Source organism: Xiphias gladius, chromosome 10, assembly GCF_016859285.1.
Source record: "Xiphias gladius isolate SHS-SW01 ecotype Sanya breed wild chromosome 10, ASM1685928v1, whole genome shotgun sequence".
NCBI lineage: Eukaryota > Metazoa > Chordata > Actinopteri > Istiophoriformes > Xiphiidae > Xiphias > Xiphias gladius.
The window spans coordinates 577,201-599,352 of NC_053409.1; the positions used below are offsets into that span (position 1 = coordinate 577,201).

The following is a 22,152-nucleotide window of genomic DNA, read 5'->3' on the forward strand; positions in this document are numbered from 1 at the left end:
AACTTTCCAAAAAAGACAATCACATAATCATGCTCACTTTATGCAGCAGTTGCCCAGGTAAATAGAGGTGTGTAAGTGGGTAGGATTTGAGCTTCTCTATCAATTTCTATGTGTACAACCAAGTGTAACACCATGAACACCTTTGAGCTTGGCTGTCTGTGTGCTCCGTTATTCCCATTTGTACAAATCATTATGTTTAGATGACAAAGGCACGCACAAAAAAATGAGGGCAGTCTGGCCAATAGATGAAGTGATACCTTGCTCTGGGCCAAAGTGTTGGATGGTCAGCTCCTCTTGGGGGGGAGGGGGTCCTCCCAGTTGGACATGCCTGGAATACCTTCCGAGGGAGGTATCAAAGAAGTCAAACTGATCACATGCCCAAACCACCTGAACTAGCTTGAAGGAGCAGTGGTTCTACTCTGAGCGTCTACTAGTTGTCTGACCTCCTCAGTCTGTCTCTATGTGAGAGTCCAGCCACACTGCAATGGAAACTCATTTTGGTTGCTTGTAATGCAATCTCAGTCTTTTAGTAATAACTCAAAGTTTGTGACTAAAGGTGAGGGTTAGAACATAGATTGTCCAGTAAATTACGACAATTGCCTTCAATTCTAGCCACACAGCTGCTACTGGAGAGATAAAATATGCTGAAATAAGTCAGCGTCATGACAAAGGCTAGTACAGTATCTTGCATTATTTTTTAGAGCAGGGGAATGTTATAATGAATAAGAAAGGTCAGTGTGGTCAGAGTGACATTCAATGGCAAGTCATACACATGCCAAGGATGCATGTTGTCAACACGCAAACCTATATGCAGTAAAAGATGGGACAGAACACATCTTGATTTGAAGGGCTGCCAGTGAGTTGACAGATGTGATCTGTTGTAGCAGCACATGGAGTCTCCAGCCAGTTCTGATGACTGTTAGCACTCTGGACAGCACGTTTCCTGGCTTTGTTAGTGCAGAACTGTTCTCAAAGGGTCATGGGGTGGATCCAAGCACCAAGTGTAATGCTTGGTCACAGACACAGTCACACTGACCTGAACATGACCACTACAAGAGGCACAGCAGGCACATGCTAGCATGTGTGTGTGAAAGAGACTGAATGATGGTGGCAGTATAAAAGAGTCCAGTAGCCACTAAAGCTTGTTGTATCATGAACACCAAAAATAGTAATGTTTGATTGGCTGGCACGTATCAGTTAAAAAAAAAAAAACATACTTCCGGTCAACAGTCATGCCATTGTTTGAGTCAGTGACCAAGATACATTTAAATGCAGGTAACCACAGAAAAAGTGCTTTGAGCAAATGGATGACTTTTTTTCCTGTGGTAATTGGCCATGGTATAAGCATCAGAATAAACTCAAAAATGTTCTGGTAACACTAACTCAGCTGAGGAAATGTGGTGTCCATGTATTAAGATACCTTGTCATGTATAATCACTCACAAAGATCAAGTTCAAAGGAAGGATGAATTAACCTGTTAAGATTGCCAAGGGGCAAGCTTTTTTGTTGTTCCTGTCAAGTACAGTGCATACAGATACTCTGACACTGACCAGTACTACCCGGTCCCAGGTTTTTCGGCAGTTTGAGGCAAGTTAAGTAAACACTTTTACTTAATATGCACCATGTGTAACAGGGCCTACGAGACAGGCAGCCGTCTTAGTTAATAGTGTTCTTTAGTGGTGTCAATTCCTAAACAAACTTGCACTTAATTGAATGACACACAACCAACTGACGCACAGTAAAGCTGGGCTTTTAGGGTCCCTGAGGGTCTGGGTCTGGGGGCCGTTTCCCAGATTGCCTAGTTATTCCAGCCCATTGGTGGAAGATAACTAGTATAAGTTCATTTATTTCAATACTGTACTTAAGGACAATGTTGAGGATATTGTACTTTACTAGAAAAAGTGAGTATTTCCATTTTATGTTACTTTATAGTTTACACCACTACATTTCAGTGGAAAATATTGGACTTTACCTTCACCACATTGATCTAAGACTTATAATTACGATTTACTTTGCATATTAAGATTTTATGTGTACATGTATATGTAACCTTTATTTGATCTAGGTACAGCAGGTAAAAGAAAAGCAAACATTGTTAAACATAAAAAAAGCACATACAGTATCACTAAATAGACTCAAAGACATTCAAGTTTTAAAATCCTCTGTAATTCATTCCATTTATTAGGTGCAATGTGGTGGAAGGCCATCTTCCCCAGTTCCCCAGGGGAAATTACAGTTAACCAGACCTGAGATCTGGTCTGGTGAGCAGTGGTTTTAAATGTGAGAAGAGAGGAGATATACTGAGGCAGCTTTTGCAGCAGATAAAAATGATAGAATGTACTTCTCTTCTTGTTGCTAAAGAGGGCCGGCCTATTTATTCATATAGTACACTGTGATGAGTACAATATTTATCTCCTGCAAAGAAACACAAAGCGAAATGATAAACTGCATCGAGTTGTTTTAAGGAGAGCAAGCAGCATAGGAATACAGCAAATCACTCTAGTCAAGCACAAATGTGATGGATGACTGTACAATTTCCTGTCCTCATGACACAAACAAGCTTTATTCTGATATAAGAAAACCATGTTGCCCCAGTTCCTCCACATGCTGTTTTAAATTCCCACACTGACCAATTGCAATTCCAGGACCAGTAAGTGTAAGGATGGTAGGGAGATGTGCACTGGATCTATGGGTTCTTGAGTATAAAACACATTTTGACTTGTCAGCGTTCAGTACAAGTTTGAGGTTAGGTCTGGGGGAAGTTAAAGGCAGACTGTAATCTTGATAATCTTGATAATCTGAAGAGGTGCCAAATACACACAAGACTGTGTTATGCACATAACAATGGATAATATAAGTCTGTGTAGAATGGAAAAGGTAAAAGAGCCATGACATAAATCACATGATTCATTGATGAAATATGTTGCATTGTTATGTATTAAACTACCTGCCAATATATAAAGTAGCTCATATTAGCTCCACCTCAACCCGCTACCGTGTTTACATGGTAAATCACTGGTATTAATAATAATCCTGATGTTGGTCAATACTATTTCTTCATCATGAGTACTTCGACTTTTGATACTAAAGTGCTCTGTTCTGTTTTGGTTTTCTGGCCCAAAACTCAGCTCTCAAGAACCCTGTTGGATTTGTGAATTGAGGAGGGACACGAACAGATTTAGTCATCTCCCCCTCTGGTTAGGCATTTCAGTGTGGTCAGAGGTCTTTACGCTGTTTGGCATGTTCCACTCACTTATGGCATTCCACGTGCTGCCGTGCAGCTGGCACAGTGTGTATCGGTCGTGCGTAGTCGTGCGCTCAGACGAGCACCTCTGTCAGGAAATGAAGGCATCCCCACCGCCTCGGTGGGCTGTGCTCGCGCGCCGCTCTCAGGTTAGTCTCTGCTGGAGCTGAGGGGACTCTGTTGGAGGAGTTGACAGAATGGACGGACAGTAACCTCGCTCCTCTCTCTGGGGTATCACTCTCATTTTCTCGTTTTCCAAAGGCTTGTCATCTCCGCTGTGTCCAGACGCAGTCCAGTCTCTCGTGGCCACCCTAGGGATACCTGTCGCGTTTCAGGTAGGCAGTATCTATTGTTATACCCTAAGGGACATTTCATTGGACACATTTTACTACACAAAAGCTGCATCTGGGCTGCAGACTCTTGGATCAACGGAGCCGAACAGAACCCCAGTGTGAGGAGACTAATCCTGTGCGTGTGTCCTTATGGAGACGGACATCTGTGTGGGGTCCATTTAATTGCGTAATTAGACGCTCAGAACGCGTTCTCCGTCTTGTTTGCAGGCATCAGCAATGAGAGGACGATGGAGCTCACATTCCATGTCTATACTGGTCTCTTTGATCGTACTGTGGCAGACACGGTAAGTTTGATGTCAGTGATCCGTGTTTTTACGGATTGACAGATTAAATACCACCGCTCGGAGGACACTCCGACTGGGCGCACACACCGCTCTCTGGCTCTCCACCAGACGGCTGTATGTTAAGCAGCAGCAGCAGCAGGCAGCTCCAAGTAGACCACCGACATTGAGGTTTTCTGCTGGCACAGCCCTTCTTAACGGTAGCTCTGTGCACTCAGTTAGAAGGCTCCAAGATAAATGTAACAATGACATGATTATTTGCATTATTTGCTCTACATATCCCACGTAGCTCATGAATGTCTGTAGTCCCTGAAGTTTTGATATGACCTTCTGATAAATTCGGCTCTTTCAACAGTGGACCACACACCATTTTATTCAGACAAATATCAACTTTAGTAACGGACTCTCCCTCCTACCACGCATCACGCTGCACTTTGACGGAAAAGTTCAAATCCTCCCATTTTAAGCCGAGCATGAAATCGGACCCCCATTAATCTACGTAGTATCAATTTAGCTTTTTATGTTGCTTGTAGAAATTGTGATCCACATGAACGGAACAGCATGTAATGTTAGTGTGATAATGTGTAACTGAAAACTATCCAGTTTGTCAAATGGAAAACACATCATATGGAACTTTGTGACCCTCCTCATTTATTACTCTCAAAAAAGAGTAAAAATGAAGGAAATTCATGTTGACAAAACGTGGCATTTTCTCATATTGTCTCCCTTCTGACAATTTGCTGCCTCAGTTTATCCCAATCCCTTTATTTTTCATATTCGATAACGCAATTCTTTTCTTGCTAGTTTCTTGTTTATATTAGTGTAAATATTAGTGTTATTTCTTAATTAAAGTTATAAATGGTTAAAGTAGACAATCTGTAACAAGCTGCCCTACCAACAAGTAAAATTTCACTCTTTGTGCATTAAACTGTCACATGGCATTTTTAAACACGTAAAAACGCTGAGGCTGTATGACGCCAGTTAAAAATATTTAGTTGGACGTTAGACATTTTGGTCATCAGAGCTTCATCTGTGTCCCTTTAAAACTGTTCCTAAACATACAGATGGGTGAAAAATTCAAGGAGAAACTAACAAAAGTATTTTACCACAAGCTCGTTCAATGCGCCTTGGCATTGGTTCTCCAAGTCTCTGGAACTCTACTGGAGGGATTTTTCCTAAAGATGTTCCCTTATTTGGTGTTTTGATGACGGTGGTGGAGAGCGCTGTCTAACAAATTGGTCCAAATCTCCCATTGGTCTTCAACCGGGTGACTGTGAAGGCCACAGCACATGATTCACATCATTTTCATACTCCTCACACCATTCAGTGACCCCTCGTGCCTATGGATGGAGGCATTGTCATCCTGTTTCTACACTAATTTTTCAAGTTTTTCCTTTAATTTGTCACCTGTCTGTATCAAACAATGACCTTAAATGTATTCACACATTGACTGTTTAACGTGTTTATTGATTGAATTATTTATTAAAGGATTAGTATGCCACTTGTATATTTCTACATCATAGGCCAAACCACTTATCACACATAATGGAGTATTCCAGTGATTTAGTAATAAATTTCCTTTAAGGGGGCGCACAGTGGTTAGCACTGTCGCCTCACAGCATGAAGGTTCTAGGTTCGAACCTGGAACCTTTCAGTATGGAGTTTGCATTTTCTCCCCTGTATTTTTGAAATTAAGACAGCCACACTAGTTGTTTCCCCTGCTTCCAGTCTTTATACTAAGCTAGGCTAACCATTGCCTGACTCCAGCTCTGTCTTTAACACTCTGAGGGAAAGAGAATCAGTGCATTTGCCAAAATGTTGAACTATTCCTTTAAACAAATAAGAGGTCACATACGAGAGCCTAGTATTGCAATATGTATTTCTATTTCTATTTCAGATTGAGCCTTTTTGTAATGAAAATTATAATGACTCCTCAAAGTAGTCTTTAATTGAAGTGATGTCAAATCTAGCAATTTTTACTAATTATGTCGTAAAATTCAAAAGATACTGTACAAATGTAAAAGGCCATCCAATGATTGTGGGTTTCTGTAATTCTGCTTACTTGCTTAAAAGTTACTCAACATGACCATGCAAAGGCCTTGTGCTGCAGGATTACAGTGTCACAACATATTTTCTTTTCAGGTTTAGCATGAAATAATTTTGGATGAAATGGGTTTGATATTGTAGGTGGAGATTACCATCATGGGTCTCATCACCCACAGCTCTTGGTGGTGCTTCAGTCCATTTTTGTAGCTGATTTAGCGCTCTCATCTTTCTTTATGTGTCCATAATCACACATTTCTCTTTCATTTAGGTCAAAAGCAGATTCTAATTCAACACGTAACTTTAAAGACATCACAACCTTCACCAAGATCCTGGACAGTCTGCTGGATGGATATGACAACAGACTGAGACCTGGCCTGGGAGGTAAGACAGGGAAGATTATACACATACACCAGTTAAGCGGTTCTCCTTACAACTTCACTTTCATAAAGTTGGGGGATTCACAAGAGACAGATAAAAAAAAATGGACAAAATCAAAGCAGCAGGGACTTGACTTTTATTCCCTAGTATGAGTCAAACTCCTAAAACACTGGATTCTGCAAGTCTTTCATTTACACTCCAACTGCCTGGTAAATACTCACATCTCTAAAACTCCATAACTGCAGACCTGCAGCTTGTAAGTCAGTTTTTCTGTTATAAATGTGAAGTCTCCAAGCCTGAGTTGACATATCCCTGATTACATCGCTATGGCATCATCAGGGTTATTTTCTCAGACTTGACAAAGCTCCTCCAGAGACACAGAAGACATTGTACAACTGTTTTCATGCTTTTCCGATTGTTGACTGACTAGTAAACCGATTCAGATGTGTAAAATTGACTGAGTTTAAGGCATGGATGTCGGTAAACTCCATAGAAGAATGACAGTGGAGACACGTTGAGGCCAAGACATGTCCTTTTAAGTTATAAGTGAAAGGTTAATGACAAATTAAAATGTAAAGTGGAAGCCAGTGTGCCCAGAGACAATGGCTGGATTTTTGAGGAGACAATCAATAGCCTCACAATGCCAGCCCACAGTTTGACTTCTGTCACTGTGGACTGGAAGGGCTTAGTGGACATTATTGATGCAACAAATGATTATTTTCATCATTGATAAATCTGCTGATTATATTCTCAATTACTTGCTTCAAAAAAAATGTCAGAAAATAGTAGAAAATGGCTTTCACAGTTTTACAGAGACCAAGGTGATGTCTTCAGGTGTCTTGTTTTGTCCAACCAACAGTCCAAAACCCAAAGATATTTGATATGCAATGATATAAAACAGAGAAAAGCAGCAAAGCATCACATTTGCAAGGTAGGACCACAAAATGTGCGAAATGCACTTTTGCTTGATTTACACCTGTAGTTCGTAGTTCGACATTTTTATAAACAAACCAAGAAGAGTAAATATGAGGTCATACAGCCTGACTGGTAACTCACTGATTGGACTGTTTTGGTGATGTCACTCTGCATCATTGCACCATAAGGAGAAAACTGGGGAAATCAACTTCCGATGACAGACAGCAGGTCAGTCTGCACGTTACACTTCTTAAGTGTATATTTATGTTCTCTGGTGGTACAAACAGCTGACAAAGAAATGACGGATGATGAGTATTTCTAATATCATCAGGCTACAAATGGATGGCTTGTTATGAATAATGACAAAATGTTGATATGGAATGTAAAACGGAATGGAAATGGAATGTCTCCTACAGGATTATGCTGGCGACAAAGCACACAGAGGATACAAGCACAACGGAGCGCAATTGTAACTGCTGTTCACTCTCTGATCAGGGTTTTATCCCCCCACTCAAGTGCTGACATGCATATGTGTTCTCATGGTGTATACTTGTACATCCCGTGACCATCTCGCTTCCTGAACACTTCACGAACAGCAGATGGATTCATGAGTAGTTTAGACTCTAAAGTCATGATAAAGTCGCACCTACTATCACAAACAACTGTGGCTGGTCTGTTTGCTTTCAGACCACAATCGAACCGCACTGAGACTGTTTGAATAGAGGGTCTCAGTGCGGTTGTTTGGTCCACACCAGGGTTTGATTGACAGCTTTCTCACTAGCTCCAAACGAACTGAACTAACTAGGCTAACACGCCAGAGTTTATTCTAACCAAACTAAACAGGCTAGATGTCAAAAGCCAAAAACATTGAGGATTCTGGTACTATAATATAAATACACCAATCAGCCACAAGATTATAACCAGGTACCAGGTTTAATGTTGTGTGTATATATACACAGTATATTTCAGTGAAACTCAACATATCCAGCAGAACAAAAAGCCTTCCAGGAAATGATAGGGGTCTTTTAATATGAAATATCTGCACAGGAAAGATTGAGTTTTACTAACATTAGATTAACACTGAAAGAAAAGAAATGACACATTTTTGTAGTTTTGAAATTAATTTGTGAATCATAACAGTATGTCTGCTACTGTCAGAAACTCTGAGAAACGCTGTGGAGAAGTACATTAAATCTAATCTATCAATACTACAGGTAAACATGAAGGAATTGTTGTGTTTGCATCAACAGCTAATACTGTAGAACCAGGAACAGATCAGAAAACAGGATGACGTCTTACTAAAATATGATCAAGTATTCTCATAAAAACAGCAGGAATCAGAAATAAAAGGCCCCTCTGTAATATAGAGGTGAAATCACAAATATACACTCAGTGGCCACTCTACTTTCATACCTGAAATGTTTCGTTTTTGTTGAAAGTGTCATAGAGGTGTTAATAAATTTGTTGTAAATGTTTTGGCGCTGAGGTCATAGCTAATGATGGTGTTTAATTCAGTGGTGTTCTGAATATTCTGCGCCCCTGATGTATGTAAATGTAAGGGACAAAAATTTAGAAACCCCTCTCAATATAAAGTTGTCCAGTACAACACTGCCTTTAACCATGACGTATGTCTGTGAAGATTCTCAGTCATCCAGGTCATGGTGTTCTGTAAGTGCTATGCGAGGGCAACTGGACTTGCTTGACGTTCTTGAAGACGTTTGGCGTCTCATCTGAAAGGCCTTTTCAGTTCTAACTGACTGCTGGGAAGGTCCAGGTAAATATCCTCTGGGAGATCAGCAGCAAAAGTGAGTCGTTGACCCTCCCAGTCACCATGTGAGGTGTTTTTAGTTTGTTGTCTTTTTAATTATTTATGGTTTGCCTATTTTTAATATGTTTAGGTTATTCAACCTCTGAACCTCCTGCACTTCAAGGTGTATCATTTCTAGATTGTTTTTTTACATCTCTGATACTGTGTATTTTAAAATGTTATGTATATAGTTTTATTATTGATGTTTTGTGTTGAGTGTTGTGTCTGTCCTGTTGTACTGTGAGCTGAAAATCATGGTGGCTGGTCTGCAAATGTTATCATATCTCTCTGGAACCATCCAACAAAATCAGTTTTTGAATCAAATGAAGGTGAGGAATAGCCTTTTTTGAGTTGCAGAAGCATGCTTCATTTTATATCTACAACCGAGATGAAATATTAAGTTTTGGGAATTTGAGAGGCAGCAAGTTACACCTTCATCTAAAAACTTCTTGTAGTTCACCAATGGTTTGGTACAATCCGGTGTGTCTTTGTGCGGCTAGCGACTTTTGTAACTGGTACAGAACAGTGATGGTGATGGCTCTTCCCCCCTTGGGAATCATGTTAACATACAAAAGAAGTCAGAGAACATAAAAGTTCAGCCAATGTGGATCAGTGAAAGCAAAGGGAGATTTAAAATTGATGCTGTTGGTAAATTACATTCTTTATATTTACATTAAATTGCCTTAATGCCCAAGAATAATTCAGTCTCTCTTATGCCTTTACTGCTTTTAAAGTCCTTTATAACAGTGCTGAGATCATTTGGGGACAAAATGTGTTCACTAAAACGTATGGTACTGAGTTTCTTGTGTGGTTTGAGTCTCATCATAGCAAAGTGACCAAATTTTGTTACTCTGTGGTACAACAACTAAGAAACACAGCGCTTTGTGTTTTTCATCATAAACGCTTCAGATCAACTTTACATTCATCTGGCCCTCCACTCATTACATATGCAACTTCCACATTTTTAAAGAAAGTCATGCAGTACAGCTAAATGCAAGTGTGACCTCTATTTTTCAACTGATATTATATTCATTTTCCACTTTGATTTCCACTTTTATTTACACCCAGTTTAGGTTTTTGTTTTTTGTGGAGGTTTAAGGTTTTTTTAAAATCTAGGATGCAAATACATATAATATTTTAACTGTCGATTAAAGAATAGGTTCACCTTTTTTCAAGCCTGTCTTGAAACAATAGGCAGTCAATTGTTTCAAGGTGTGTATGTACCTTGAAACAATTTTTGTTTGTTTGTAATCACTCCTCTTCTTTATATTTGCCGTTAAGAAATTAGTTCCCAAAGCGGTTTCAGATGAAGAGATGGGGGAATCAACAGCCCTTGGTCTGTGGAAAAATACATTCCAATTCCAAAGTGGATCTGAGACTTTTCAGCAGTCTAAGTTAATGAGATCAAGTGAGTATCTCCCAAAGCTGTGGTCTTTTTGGTATACCTTGTGTTGCTGTCCTTCTGCTGTAGCTCAGCACGGAAACACTGTCCTGGGAAACAAACATCAGAACGGTAAAGTACTGGACTTAGAGTATTTCTGCTGTTGTCTCTGGTAATTTAGGACAATGATTTGAATTGGGGATTCACAGACTTCATTCAATTAAGTCAGATGGCTGGTTCCAAACTTTTTCCATTTCACAGTTTTTGAGGCCACTGTGCTCGTGGGAACACTCATCGCCTTAGAGATGGTTTTATAACCTTGGTCTGATCTTTGCCTCACCACAGTTTTATCACCATGGTCTACAGAGAGATCCTTGGACTTCATGGCTTGGTTTTGTCCTGACAGACAGAGTGAACAGAGGCACCTTACTTTATATACACAGGTATGTTTCTTTCTGTCCAATCAATTCAGTTTGTCACAAGTGGACTCCAATCAAGTTCTAGCTTCATCTCAGGGATAATTAAAGCAAACAGGAAGCACCTGACCAAAATTTGGATCCACAGCAAAGGGTCTGAATGGTTTTGTAAATGAGAGATTTCAGCTTTATATTTTTAATAAATTTGCAAACAATTCTAAAAACATGTTGGGACTTTTTCATTAGGGGTCAGTGAGTGTAGATTTATTTTATTCAAAATTAAATTTACAACAACACAATTATCTGCAAAAAGTGAAGGCGTCTGAATACTTTGAGAAGCCAGTGAGGGAGTCAGCTGGCTGGGACTGGTGCGAAGGTCTGAGAGCATCTGATGGATGGATGGAGAATGGCAGAAGAATGTAGGAGCGTGAGGGAAGTGAGAAGTGGGACAGAGAGCAGAGTGAGAAAAATAAACAGGACCAGGCAGTTATTGTGATATGCATTTACCAGCTGGACAGTATCCGTCTCTTTCAGTTCGTATGACACAATCTAATGCATTTTGATTTGTAAATAAAAGTAAACATTGAAGTGTAGACTTTCAGCTTTAATCCAAGGGGGTGGGGTTGTGGTGGGGGGGTAATTAACAAATATATTGCATCAACCATTTAGGAATTAAGCCATTTCTATACATAGTCCCTAATTTTCTGAGGCTCAGAAGTAATTGGACAAACCAACAAATTTGTGTTCCTCTGGGGCTTCAGTAGTCGTACCTTCCTATCAGTATATTGTCTCTCTACTAAGCCACTCAGCACATGCTCTTCTCTGATTGTCAGGACCAAGTTGATCTGTGTATTTTTTTTGAGAAAGTCATGTGTGGGTGTCTGGGTATAAGCAATATTGAGAGTTGCTTAAATTTTCGTTCCAAGTGTAGGTGTGTGTCTGATAAATGTGGTGATCTGTGGCATGTGTTGCACCTACAGCTCCAATGACATTTAGGAGTCATGCAACTTGGAGAAAAACCACTTTACCCGTGTGGAGTTGATCTTTTTTATGGGAGATGTAGAATAAATGATGTCAGTGCCATCTTCAGCACCCTAGGCAGTGTGAGACTGACAGATTACTGCAACATTCTCCTGCTTTATGCCTCCACACACTGGAGTCACTCAGAGCTTAATTTGTGTTTGGTAGCTTGACTGTCCACACGGGATGAAATGTGGCACCTCGCTTTGTCTTTATACCTCAGTGACAGTAAGTACCAAGTCATAAACGTGATGATGCGGAGGGATCACACAGTTCATCGCTGTCAACACAGATGATGTTTGATTCATGGATGAACAAAGAACGAAGAGAAGTGCAATGTTTTTTCTATGTGAATGAGTCATTAAAGTGATGTTGTCTTTTTCTGTCAGCGAACATGGTTTTTGTTTTTCTTTCTAGTCACATTATTTTTAAAATAAATTGTCACCATGTGATGACTAAAATATGATCATTACTCATATGACCACAAAATGACCTTAATAAGCATTGGTGTGTGAAATAAACCTTAAAGCAGCTATAATCAATGTTTTTATATTAACTGTAAATTACATGACTATTTTTATGAAAGGTAATATGAACCCCCAGAGAATTATCACTTGAAGCTTCAGTTTTCCCTCAACTCTGCAAAGCTTTTTAGCTCCTTTCAGCTCACAGTTTTGGTTCAGTCCCAGAGCTCACATCAACCTTGTTTCTGGTGGCAGCAGCAGTTTTAAACTCCCTGTACACCAGAGTTCTTCTCAGGTCCAAAATTTTGGACCTGATCCGAAAAGGACCCATGGAAAACCTTCCTGATGCATAAATAAAACAAAGAGACACCCAATCTGAGGTTGACCTCAGTTAGACCTGAAGATAATTAGACCCAACACAGAATGTGGCCGACAAACCCTGATCGGGAGAGAACGCCAACACTGGCATTAATTAACCAGAAGCTGCAGTCAAAAAGAGCGGCAATAAAATAGGCTAAAAATAATGTCATATGAACTAATACAGTCACGGAAAATAATTCCAAAAATATTTCATTCATATACTTTAAAGACCAATTTATGGATATGATAGAGACTCCTGTCTTCACCTCCTGCACCTACAATTCTGTAGTCAACTGAACTACATAGACAAAAGATAAATATTTTCTAACCGATGTAAATCTGTGAATCAAATTTTGAGAAGTAATTGTCATTTTATAGCATACAATTTTAATATTTTTCGAGTCATGTCTCAGTTCCTCAGAACCGAGTGGACATGTGAAGACCTCTTCTGTCCACTACCTGCTCAGCAGCAAACAGCAGACAGACACAGTCGGTGAACAAAGTGGAGCATTTAGCAGCTAAAGAGCCTGATGTTTCCCTCAGGAGCTGGTGGAGACCAAAACCAGAGCTAAAAGAGAGGGAATACTGTGCTTAGATTTATCCGGTGGACACAAACTTGACTCGGAGTGAATTGTAATGTTGCTCTGTGTCTGCTGGATGTGTAAATAGGCAACTTCTTGCTAACACGTTAACCATATTGATTTTATAAGGCGATAATATGTCATTGTTGTGTTCACAGCTTGTTTACACTGCCTCTGAGTGGCCAAAAATCAGTTTATGTAAGTTTAGCTGACTCTTTTTAGATACAAACTAATGTTCAGCAACTTTATGAGTCCCAACCCATTGCGCTACACTGTCTTTAACAAATCCAAATGCTGTTTCCCCAACACCAATTGTACACATCACAATCAGTTTAGTAGTCATGATGACTATTACTTTGCCATTGAAAACAGCTATAATGTCTTCTGTGACTCGGAAGGAGCTTTGTCAAGTCTGAGAAAATAACCTTGATTATATCATCTCAGTTTGGGCTTGGAGACCAGAATTTAATAACAGGAAGCCTGTGACACCGATGATGTTTGATTCATGGAGGTTCATGATGTGGGTTTTTACTGGTCTTGCATGGCTGAATGAAAGATCCTCTTGTGCTGCATTATGGGAAATGTAGGGTTAAGTGTTTTTGAAGCTTGACTCACATTAGGCAATAAATGTAAGGATATCTCGGCCTCTGCTACTTAAATTTTGACCATTCTTATATCAATGTGTCTCTCACAAGTCATAGAGGCTTGCTTTTGTTTTGCACTATGATTTTCTACAACAAATCTCAGTCTTTGTCTTCACAGACCGAGTAACAGAAGTTAAGACTGACATCTATGTGACAAGTTTTGGTCCAGTGTCTGACACAGATATGGTAAGTGTCACACACATCAGCTCATAGTGCATCACTTTCTCATTACCCAAGACAACACACGCAAAGTGAAATGAAAATGGACTCAGGTCCTTGAAAGCCTCAACTGCACACATAAAAGAATTGAAACAAATGTACAGTTACAAACACATATCGTTTGGTTTTGAAAAGGCTTAAAGGATTTTTGCTACAGGTGTGAACAAGGAACTTGACAAGTGGTAACCTGTAATATGTGGGAAATTTGGAGGCATTGAAAGCTAAAAAATATTAAATATGTCTCTGAAACTGTAAATTTATCAGGAAGGGCGAGCCTTGTTAGGAAGACAATCAAATTCCTACTAATAAGGATGAAATGTGGGGACGTTTTAGGAAAGATTCAAATCAGTAGCAAATCAGTCACTTTGGCTACGGGAGTACACTGATTAAAAATACTGAAAATACTGTTTTACAACATTTATACATGTAATTAAGGTTTTGTAGTGAAAGAAAATACACTTGTATATGAATATTTGTGCAAAACAGACTAAATTCACATTGGTACATTTTTCCGCACAAATTCACACTCTCAAGTACAAAACTGGTGTTGTGAAGAGAAATCTTAATTTGCGAATTCAAGGATCTTTATATGTTAATTTGTCACTCTCATCCTGTAGATGGAAACCCGCACAGACACAGAGATATTTGTTGCATTCTTTGTCCTTGGAAAGTGGTGAAAAATTCACGTGCATAAAAATATAATCCCAAATATATTCCAAATGCACACTGCTACCTAGGTTTTGGTTTGCACATTTTCCAGTCTCATTCTGTGGATACAAACCCTCCCACAACCAGAGACCTCTTTTGCACTATTTTCCCATGGTTAGCAGCAAAAAATTCATGCATGAATCAGTCAGTGAGCCATGACATTTAACCTTTAAACATCCAATGTAAACAAACGCCGATAGAGCCAAGAAATGCTAGCAGGGCCTCCTGTGAACATCATGACTAAAGTGCAGGTAAATAGATCTTTAACAAATTAAATATCCTTATGGACTGTGGAATTAGGATTAATAAATTTTTAATTTCCAGTCAATTTTTCTTTCACATGTTGCAGCTGAAATCCCGCCTAAAGAGCTATTACAATTTAAATTAGCTTCTCAGTGTTAGCTACAGGATGAGGGGGAGATAGCATACAGCTAAAGTTACTGTGTTAAATAACTAAGTTCAGTATTGGCTATGGGTGGGAGGTGAATCCGGCTGGATACGCCCATGAAGTAGTTGTCCGTTTTCTCATTAAAATACCTCCCGACTTTGGTGAGCAGCTTCACGTCTGAGTGCAGCCTGCTGCTGTGGTAGACACCGGCTTCTCTGCTGGAGTTTTCTTGGGGATTATCACATCATCAGTGGTCACACCATTCACCAGAGTGTGAGGAATTTTACCATAAAGATGAACTAATTTTTGAGCATTGGGTAATTTGATTAAAGAAGGAAGTAAAGTCACGCACACTGAAAGCACTGTAAGTTAATTGAAAAGAAGAGCAACATTTTGGTCAGACTTTCATCAGGCACTTATTCATTTGGTTTAAACAAATAAACAAGCCTCACTGGTATTTATGTGGAATTAGTCCTGGGAAAATGCATAATCCTATTAATATACAGGACTCTTCACTAGAAAGCCATTTGCATGTGAGTGGATTTACCAAGTGACGCAAATTCAAACAAATCTAAACAAAATTTCTCATTTAAAATCCATTGTTTCTAATGCACAGCTGTTACACTCCTGTTTTCCTTGTGTTTTAGACATTGTTATAATGAGAGGTGGTAGAGGGGCTACATGATCTGGTCCAAGAGTGTGCAGACCTGGACCTTTGATTTGTTTGTGTCAACTGTACCTCATCTTCATCTGTGCTGTTTCAAGACAAGCTCAGATTTGAAGAAGGAGCTGGGCTTATAATACACTCTATAGAGTCTGTTTACCATTGATATCAGTGCTCTCAAAAAAGCAAGCCTGTCTTGCCTTGGTGGGGCCAATGCTGACAGTGAGGAAAAAAGCCAAAAAATGAAAGAACTAAACATAGTTGGGATGGGTAATGTCGATGTTTACCAATGACAGAGAACCCCCTAAATGGGCAAACCCATCAACCAGACACTTTATTGACAGCTACTTCACTGTCACTTTAATGAATGCAGATGTCCAGTTGTGGTCAAAAGTAAGAGGTAGAGAAAAGAAAGTAGTAGCAGTGAAGGAGAGCTGTGGGCCAAAGTGTGAAACATTTTCCTTCAGAGGAGAATGACTTCCCCCTATTTTTGTTTGAGGGTAACTAAACATTAAAAACACCTCTGTATAACACACCACAAAGTGCAGAATTAACTGGACACTGAGTGTATATGGTCATGTGTATAAGATTTCTTTACTGGATAAATGTGACTTTGTGTAGACTGTGTACTATTTACCTATATACCTGATCGAACAATAAAAGGACATGAAGCCATCTCTGTGTAACTTACTATCCATAAAACATTCATTCCAGTGCTCTCCGCACTGGCGTCAGTGGCGGACTTGGGCTGTCTGAGGGGCATGAACTAAAAGATATAAAGGGCACCCGATACATTCAATGGGCCCCCATCAGCAAAAAACAACGATGTATGTTTGGTGAAAAGGCTACATCCACAATTAAGACAAACATTGTTTTGGGAGATGTAGAAAATAAGGAAAAACCTCAGTATTGTATTAAATGTTTATTTCTCAAACCAATCTGTGGTAAAAATTTGGAACTATTATCAGGAAGGCGAGAAGTGAGAGGCAGGATTGGTGAGATCAAAGGTGAATCCTGCTTTTGGCCGTGAGCTTGTAAACGTTACTGGCCTTATTATGACCAGTTGGGATATCCCTCTCAGTGAACAAAAGTGGAAGATCTTAGAGCCATCCCTCTCCACATCTGTTTCTGAGCTGGGTCTTGATCAGCTTCAGTTTGGAGAATGATCCTTCGACTGACGCATTTGAGACAATACAACAATCTAAATGGTGCTTTATTTTTTTAATGGTCATTCATAATGAATACATTAATTTCTACCATAATGGCCAATTTATTCCATCCTCAGGGCATCTTGTAGAGCATAGTAATCTCATGTTCTTCACTGGAAGGTCTTCACTACCTCCTACTGATACAATCTGGTAGTACACAAAATAAAATGACAGGCTGGAACATACTAATTTTCATGAACCAAAAACATGATAAATATGTAATAACTCAAATCAATTTATGGAGCCACAACATCTTTTTATAATGAAAAAAACCTCCTTTTTTGTATCATAAATGTGCAAGTGAAGATTTGTAATCATCAAACAAGTTTTGTACTCAAGAGTGTGATTTTGTGCCCAGAAATGTACTAATGTGAATATATTGTGTTAGTTTAGACACAAGTGTATTTTTTTCACCTCACAAAACCATATTTACATTTGTAAATCTTATAAAACATGGGTAAATAATATGGTCACTATTTTCCCTCAATAGAATAATGAGTGTTTGATGCTACTGATACTAGAGGATCAGTATAATGACCCTGATCATTTTCAGTATAATGGGGGTTTGGTGGTATAATAATTCGATACAGGTTATAAGATCCACATCCTTTGTAGATAGTTATCATGGTAACCACTACATCTTCTCAACTTCACACTGAATTAATCCTAGTTCGGTGTTTTGACAAAATGCATTGGGACACCTCTGGACTCTACAGTCAGTGGAAAGTTGAAAATACACCTAAACACTTGAAATCCTGAAACTATCAAGAGTTTTGCACAATCTGGCCTGACATAAATGCCCTAACAGTTTACTACCATCAATTTAAACTACTCTGTTTTTGAAAGAATTTAAGAATACAGGTATTAATTCAATTCAATTCAACTCAAAAAAACACCTAACTAAAACTAATCCAGTCCAATACAACAGTCCTGCAAAAAAATCCACCTTCATGAAGGTTATAATATTCAGTTTGTGTTGAAAATGTTTCCGAGAGGTGTTGATTCCACTTTATATTCATTTTTTAGGCTGCATTTTCTGATGCTTTTGAATTGTATTGCTTTACACTACCAGGTGTTTCTTTTATTTTATCTACCCTGTTTATATCAGTGAGGCTAGGCTAAGTAACAGAAGCCCCTTTCTGTATAATGGAACACAGTTCAACAGCATCACAAACTGCAGCCTCCAAAATGATCATACAATTGAATCAGCACCTGATATCATAAACTAATAGTCAGACCAACATAAAAAATAGCAAAATCATTATCTTGTTCATTCCACTTTGATTCATTCCACTATTGGTATTATGGGATGTTTGAACATTACAACCTTTAGGAATCCAGACTTGTTTTTTTCCTCTCTCTTTCATTTAGTTTTCATTTAGTTCTGTTTATTGTTCTTCATTAACTCATTCACAGTGTCTGTTGGTACAAAAGGCAATATCTAAGCAGTATCAGAACAATAAAAATATATGATGTGCCCACAATTACCGTATAGTCAAAATGGAATTAATAAAATAATAATAATAATCATAAAATTAGCAATACAAAAGTTTGTAAATGTCCTGGTATGTGTAACTGCAGCGCAGTCTCTAAGGAGTGACAGTTTGATCTGAACCAACTACACAAAGCCGGCCAAACACCAGGTTTTTGTCCAGTACTCCACCTTAAGAAGTCTGCATCTATGATGGCATGATCTTTCATAAAATGTCACGGTTGTCTGGCAGGGCCAGTTCACATGTAATTACACACGTCGAGCAGATAATATCTTCCAGTGAGAGACCTGTCAGTACTGCTTGTCCTGTTGCTATTGGAAACCCACCCACTCCAAACAGGAGAGTGATGACATGGCAAGGGTCAGACTGTGTTATTAAAAATGTAATCTGAGGTTTGTTTCTTTCTCTTCTAGCAGCCTCCCCCAGACACCAATCCCGGGTGTTTTCCCAGTTCTCCATATTATTACAGGCTGTCTTTTTGGCATGAACAAAACAGTGGGGCCAGCCCTAAAAAAGTGAATGTCCATGAGTGAGTGAGTGAGTGAGTGAGTGAGTGAGTGAGTGAGTGAGTGAGTGATAAAGTTGCGCCATTGGTCAGCCAAATGCTGCGTGACTGAGTGCTGAGGTTACATTGGTCGGCTGGCCAAGTGTTGGAGGTTCCCCATTGGCCGTTGCTCTTTCAAAATGAATTGTCACAAACAGTTTCTATTACGTCATCAGAGTTTAAGTCATTTAAGGCAGTGTTGCCAAATTAGCTCCTATGTCACTAGAGTTACTGACTTATCACACCCCTTTAGTGACTTTTCTTCACAGAAGCACCAAGCGACAAATCTGACGACTTTCTGGACAAACCTTAGCTACTTTCTGTAGAAGAGAGTCGTCAGTATTGCCCCGGGAGCGCGAGGTCGGGTTTTTCCTCCACAGGCACACCTCTCTATGTGTCTCATTCAACTGACAGCACGGCAGCTGCATGGATGCTAATGAGATACTAACTTTCTCTCTGAGTGATCATTTTAAAGTAAATATAGCTGATCATGTAGCTGCTCAGTGCAGAGCAGCGGCTTGGAAATGGCTCGGAAGAGACTTCTGGTTAAAATGTAGTCTTGATGGGTCGCCTTTCAGTCACTATTTCGTACTTGTTCCGTTGTCTGACAACAGAAACAGAAAAACATGTAGACCACAACAGCTTTGTTGGGAATTTGGCTGGATTAAAATACTGTATATGTGAGCACAGGCAGTAGGAGAGAAGCAAACAGATAAAGGGTGGTCCAGCCACAAACTAGGTTTTGATGTAGTCTTATTAAATATGGTGATATAATGTACATTTTGTGATAAATTTCAAGTATAGGTATAGAATGGCTGGATGTATTTGTTCCTCCTTTCCGTGGTGGAGTGGAGTACTGATACCAGCAAAAATATATTCTAAAATTCAGCTGATGGCATCTGAATTATGCAAATCAATAGAATATCTTCAGCCTGGCAGTTGTGTATAGGTTTATTTTTATACCTACAGATGACTGCCAGGATGTAAGGGGACACTCTTCAGGGAAACACAAAGAGGGAATTTTGTACTATGAAGCCTATTACTTTGGACAATACCTACTTGTTTTAACTAAAGCTGGATGTATACTTAAAGAAAGGGGTTAACAGCAATCCCGCTGTAGGTAGGTTTTGATTTGTAGCTTAGCACCTGATTTCTCCCGTGTATATCACCACAACAGTAGACACATGGAGAATCCCATCCCAAGTCGACTCATATCATTAAACTCCTATAACAGCCTCAGGTCTTGTGTTTTACCTGTAAGACTCACGTTTTGATGTCGATGTGATCATCTTTGATGTGAAAACATCAGATTTCCACAGAGTCAAACAAATCTTCGTCATCTTGATCATAGTTCAGTAAAAAAATTCTAAGACAGCATAGAGCATCTGTCCTGATTGGCTACTGACAGCGCTGTCAACTGAAGAGTCCGTCACACTGGACGATAGGAGAGGAGGATGTACTACCGTCTGGTTCATAAGTACTTTAGCCAGCTTTTCTAGCAGTCAGTACTGGAGCTGAGAGCATTGGGGCTGCCAGCCTCCAAGCCCTACTCTCCGATCTGACTTCGTCGCACTACTTTCCATTTCAATCACCCTTTTCTATTTCCATTACAGTTCGTTTTATAATCAGGTGATTTTCAGATGAGAGTGGGTTCGAAGAAGTTTACAGCTGGTTGTACTCAGTGATGCAGCTAAAAAAGTGCAATTATTAAGCTGACAAAATGGGATGGGATTCACTTCAGGGGTTCCTGGACTGATGATTCGAATCATCAGTTTTTAGGAGGCAACCATACTCTTTGCTTTGTGTTATGAATGGATTGCCTCATGGCCTATTTGGACAAGAGGAAGGATTCAAGTGTAACTGTGCATATGGCATATGGTTTTGTATTTAGCAGGGATTTTTTCTAACTCTGTTAATATAGATTTAACTACAGTGAAAGTCAGGGGTTTAACAGTGACTTTTTTGACCATATTAAAATGGTCACTGTTAACTATTGACATCCACTGTGCTGCACGGGACACCACTCACTAAACTGGTATACTGATGCAAATACACATTATATGTCACACGCACACACACACAAACACACTGCTACCTGCCTAAAAGCTTTGCTCTGTTTTTCCATCACGATCCCAGCTACCAAACCCCTCCCCACCCCTACCTGGCTCCTCTCAAATATTTAAGTGGCAGAGAAGCAAAGGGCAGAGGGATGGAAGTGGTTGTGATCGAGAAAGCACCTTCTAAAGAAAGAAAAAAGAGAGATGGTCTCATGTTTAATTCATCCCATGTCTCCATCAAACTTGCAGCAGATAATTTTACTCCACCACTGTGTCTGTCTTTTCTCTGCATTTGATAGCTTGGCTCTGATACATACACACCCCCCACCCAAGAATAAACATGCGCACAGACATGCACACACACAGACAGCCTTCTTTTCCTGGTAGATTGGATGGCCGCCTGCTGCTCCTCTGCTTTGTTGTTTGTGAAGGCTTCTCATTGCTAGTTTATAATGTCTTGTCTGTGCTTCTCTTGCAAATGCTGTGGAAGCAAAAATACAGTGAGATGCTTAAGGAACCTGAAACATCTGCTTATTTTGTATGTTAAATTCTCCATTCTGATTGCAGATGAAAACACCATCAAGCCCTCTATTTATAAATGACACTGGTGTGTTCTGTTAAAGTCAAACTCACATTAAACGGCATTTTTGTCAGCTACAGCATACATACCTGCTCTGTAAATCAGAGAAACCAAAAGGAAGAAATGTATAAACCAATCAGCCGCAACATTTAAACCAGTTACCGGTTTGAATGTTGTGGTTGATCAGTTTAAGTGTGTGCATTGAGTGTGACAGCATGTGAAATTAAGCTTGAAAGCATGAAACATATGAGCCAGAGTTTACAGATAGAAATCTAAATTTTCTGACTTGAAAAAAGTTAACCCTGTATGTATAGACCTGAAAATACATGGCACTTTACATTCAAGCCTGGCAATTCAAAGGAAGTGAGAAGGTAATATTTTGGGAACTACCAGATTATTAT

At 39.4% G+C, this 22,152-nt stretch overlaps 1 protein-coding gene across 1 annotated transcript in view; it reads left to right on the plus strand.

Moving 5' to 3' along the window:
* Nucleotides 1-3,303: 3,303 nt before the first annotated feature.
* gabra2a (gamma-aminobutyric acid type A receptor subunit alpha2a) overlaps nucleotides 3,304-22,152 on the plus strand; it is a 65,113-nt gene continuing 46,264 nt past the window's right edge. The window contains exons 1-5 of the mRNA XM_040137252.1: nucleotides 3,304-3,393; nucleotides 3,506-3,579; nucleotides 3,805-3,881; nucleotides 6,193-6,305; nucleotides 14,009-14,076. Of these exons, the coding sequence (XP_039993186.1) occupies nucleotides 3,814-3,881; nucleotides 6,193-6,305; nucleotides 14,009-14,076 (249 nt within the window). The 5' untranslated portion in view covers nucleotides 3,304-3,393; nucleotides 3,506-3,579; nucleotides 3,805-3,813. The remainder of the gene's footprint in view (nucleotides 3,394-3,505; nucleotides 3,580-3,804; nucleotides 3,882-6,192; nucleotides 6,306-14,008; nucleotides 14,077-22,152) is intronic.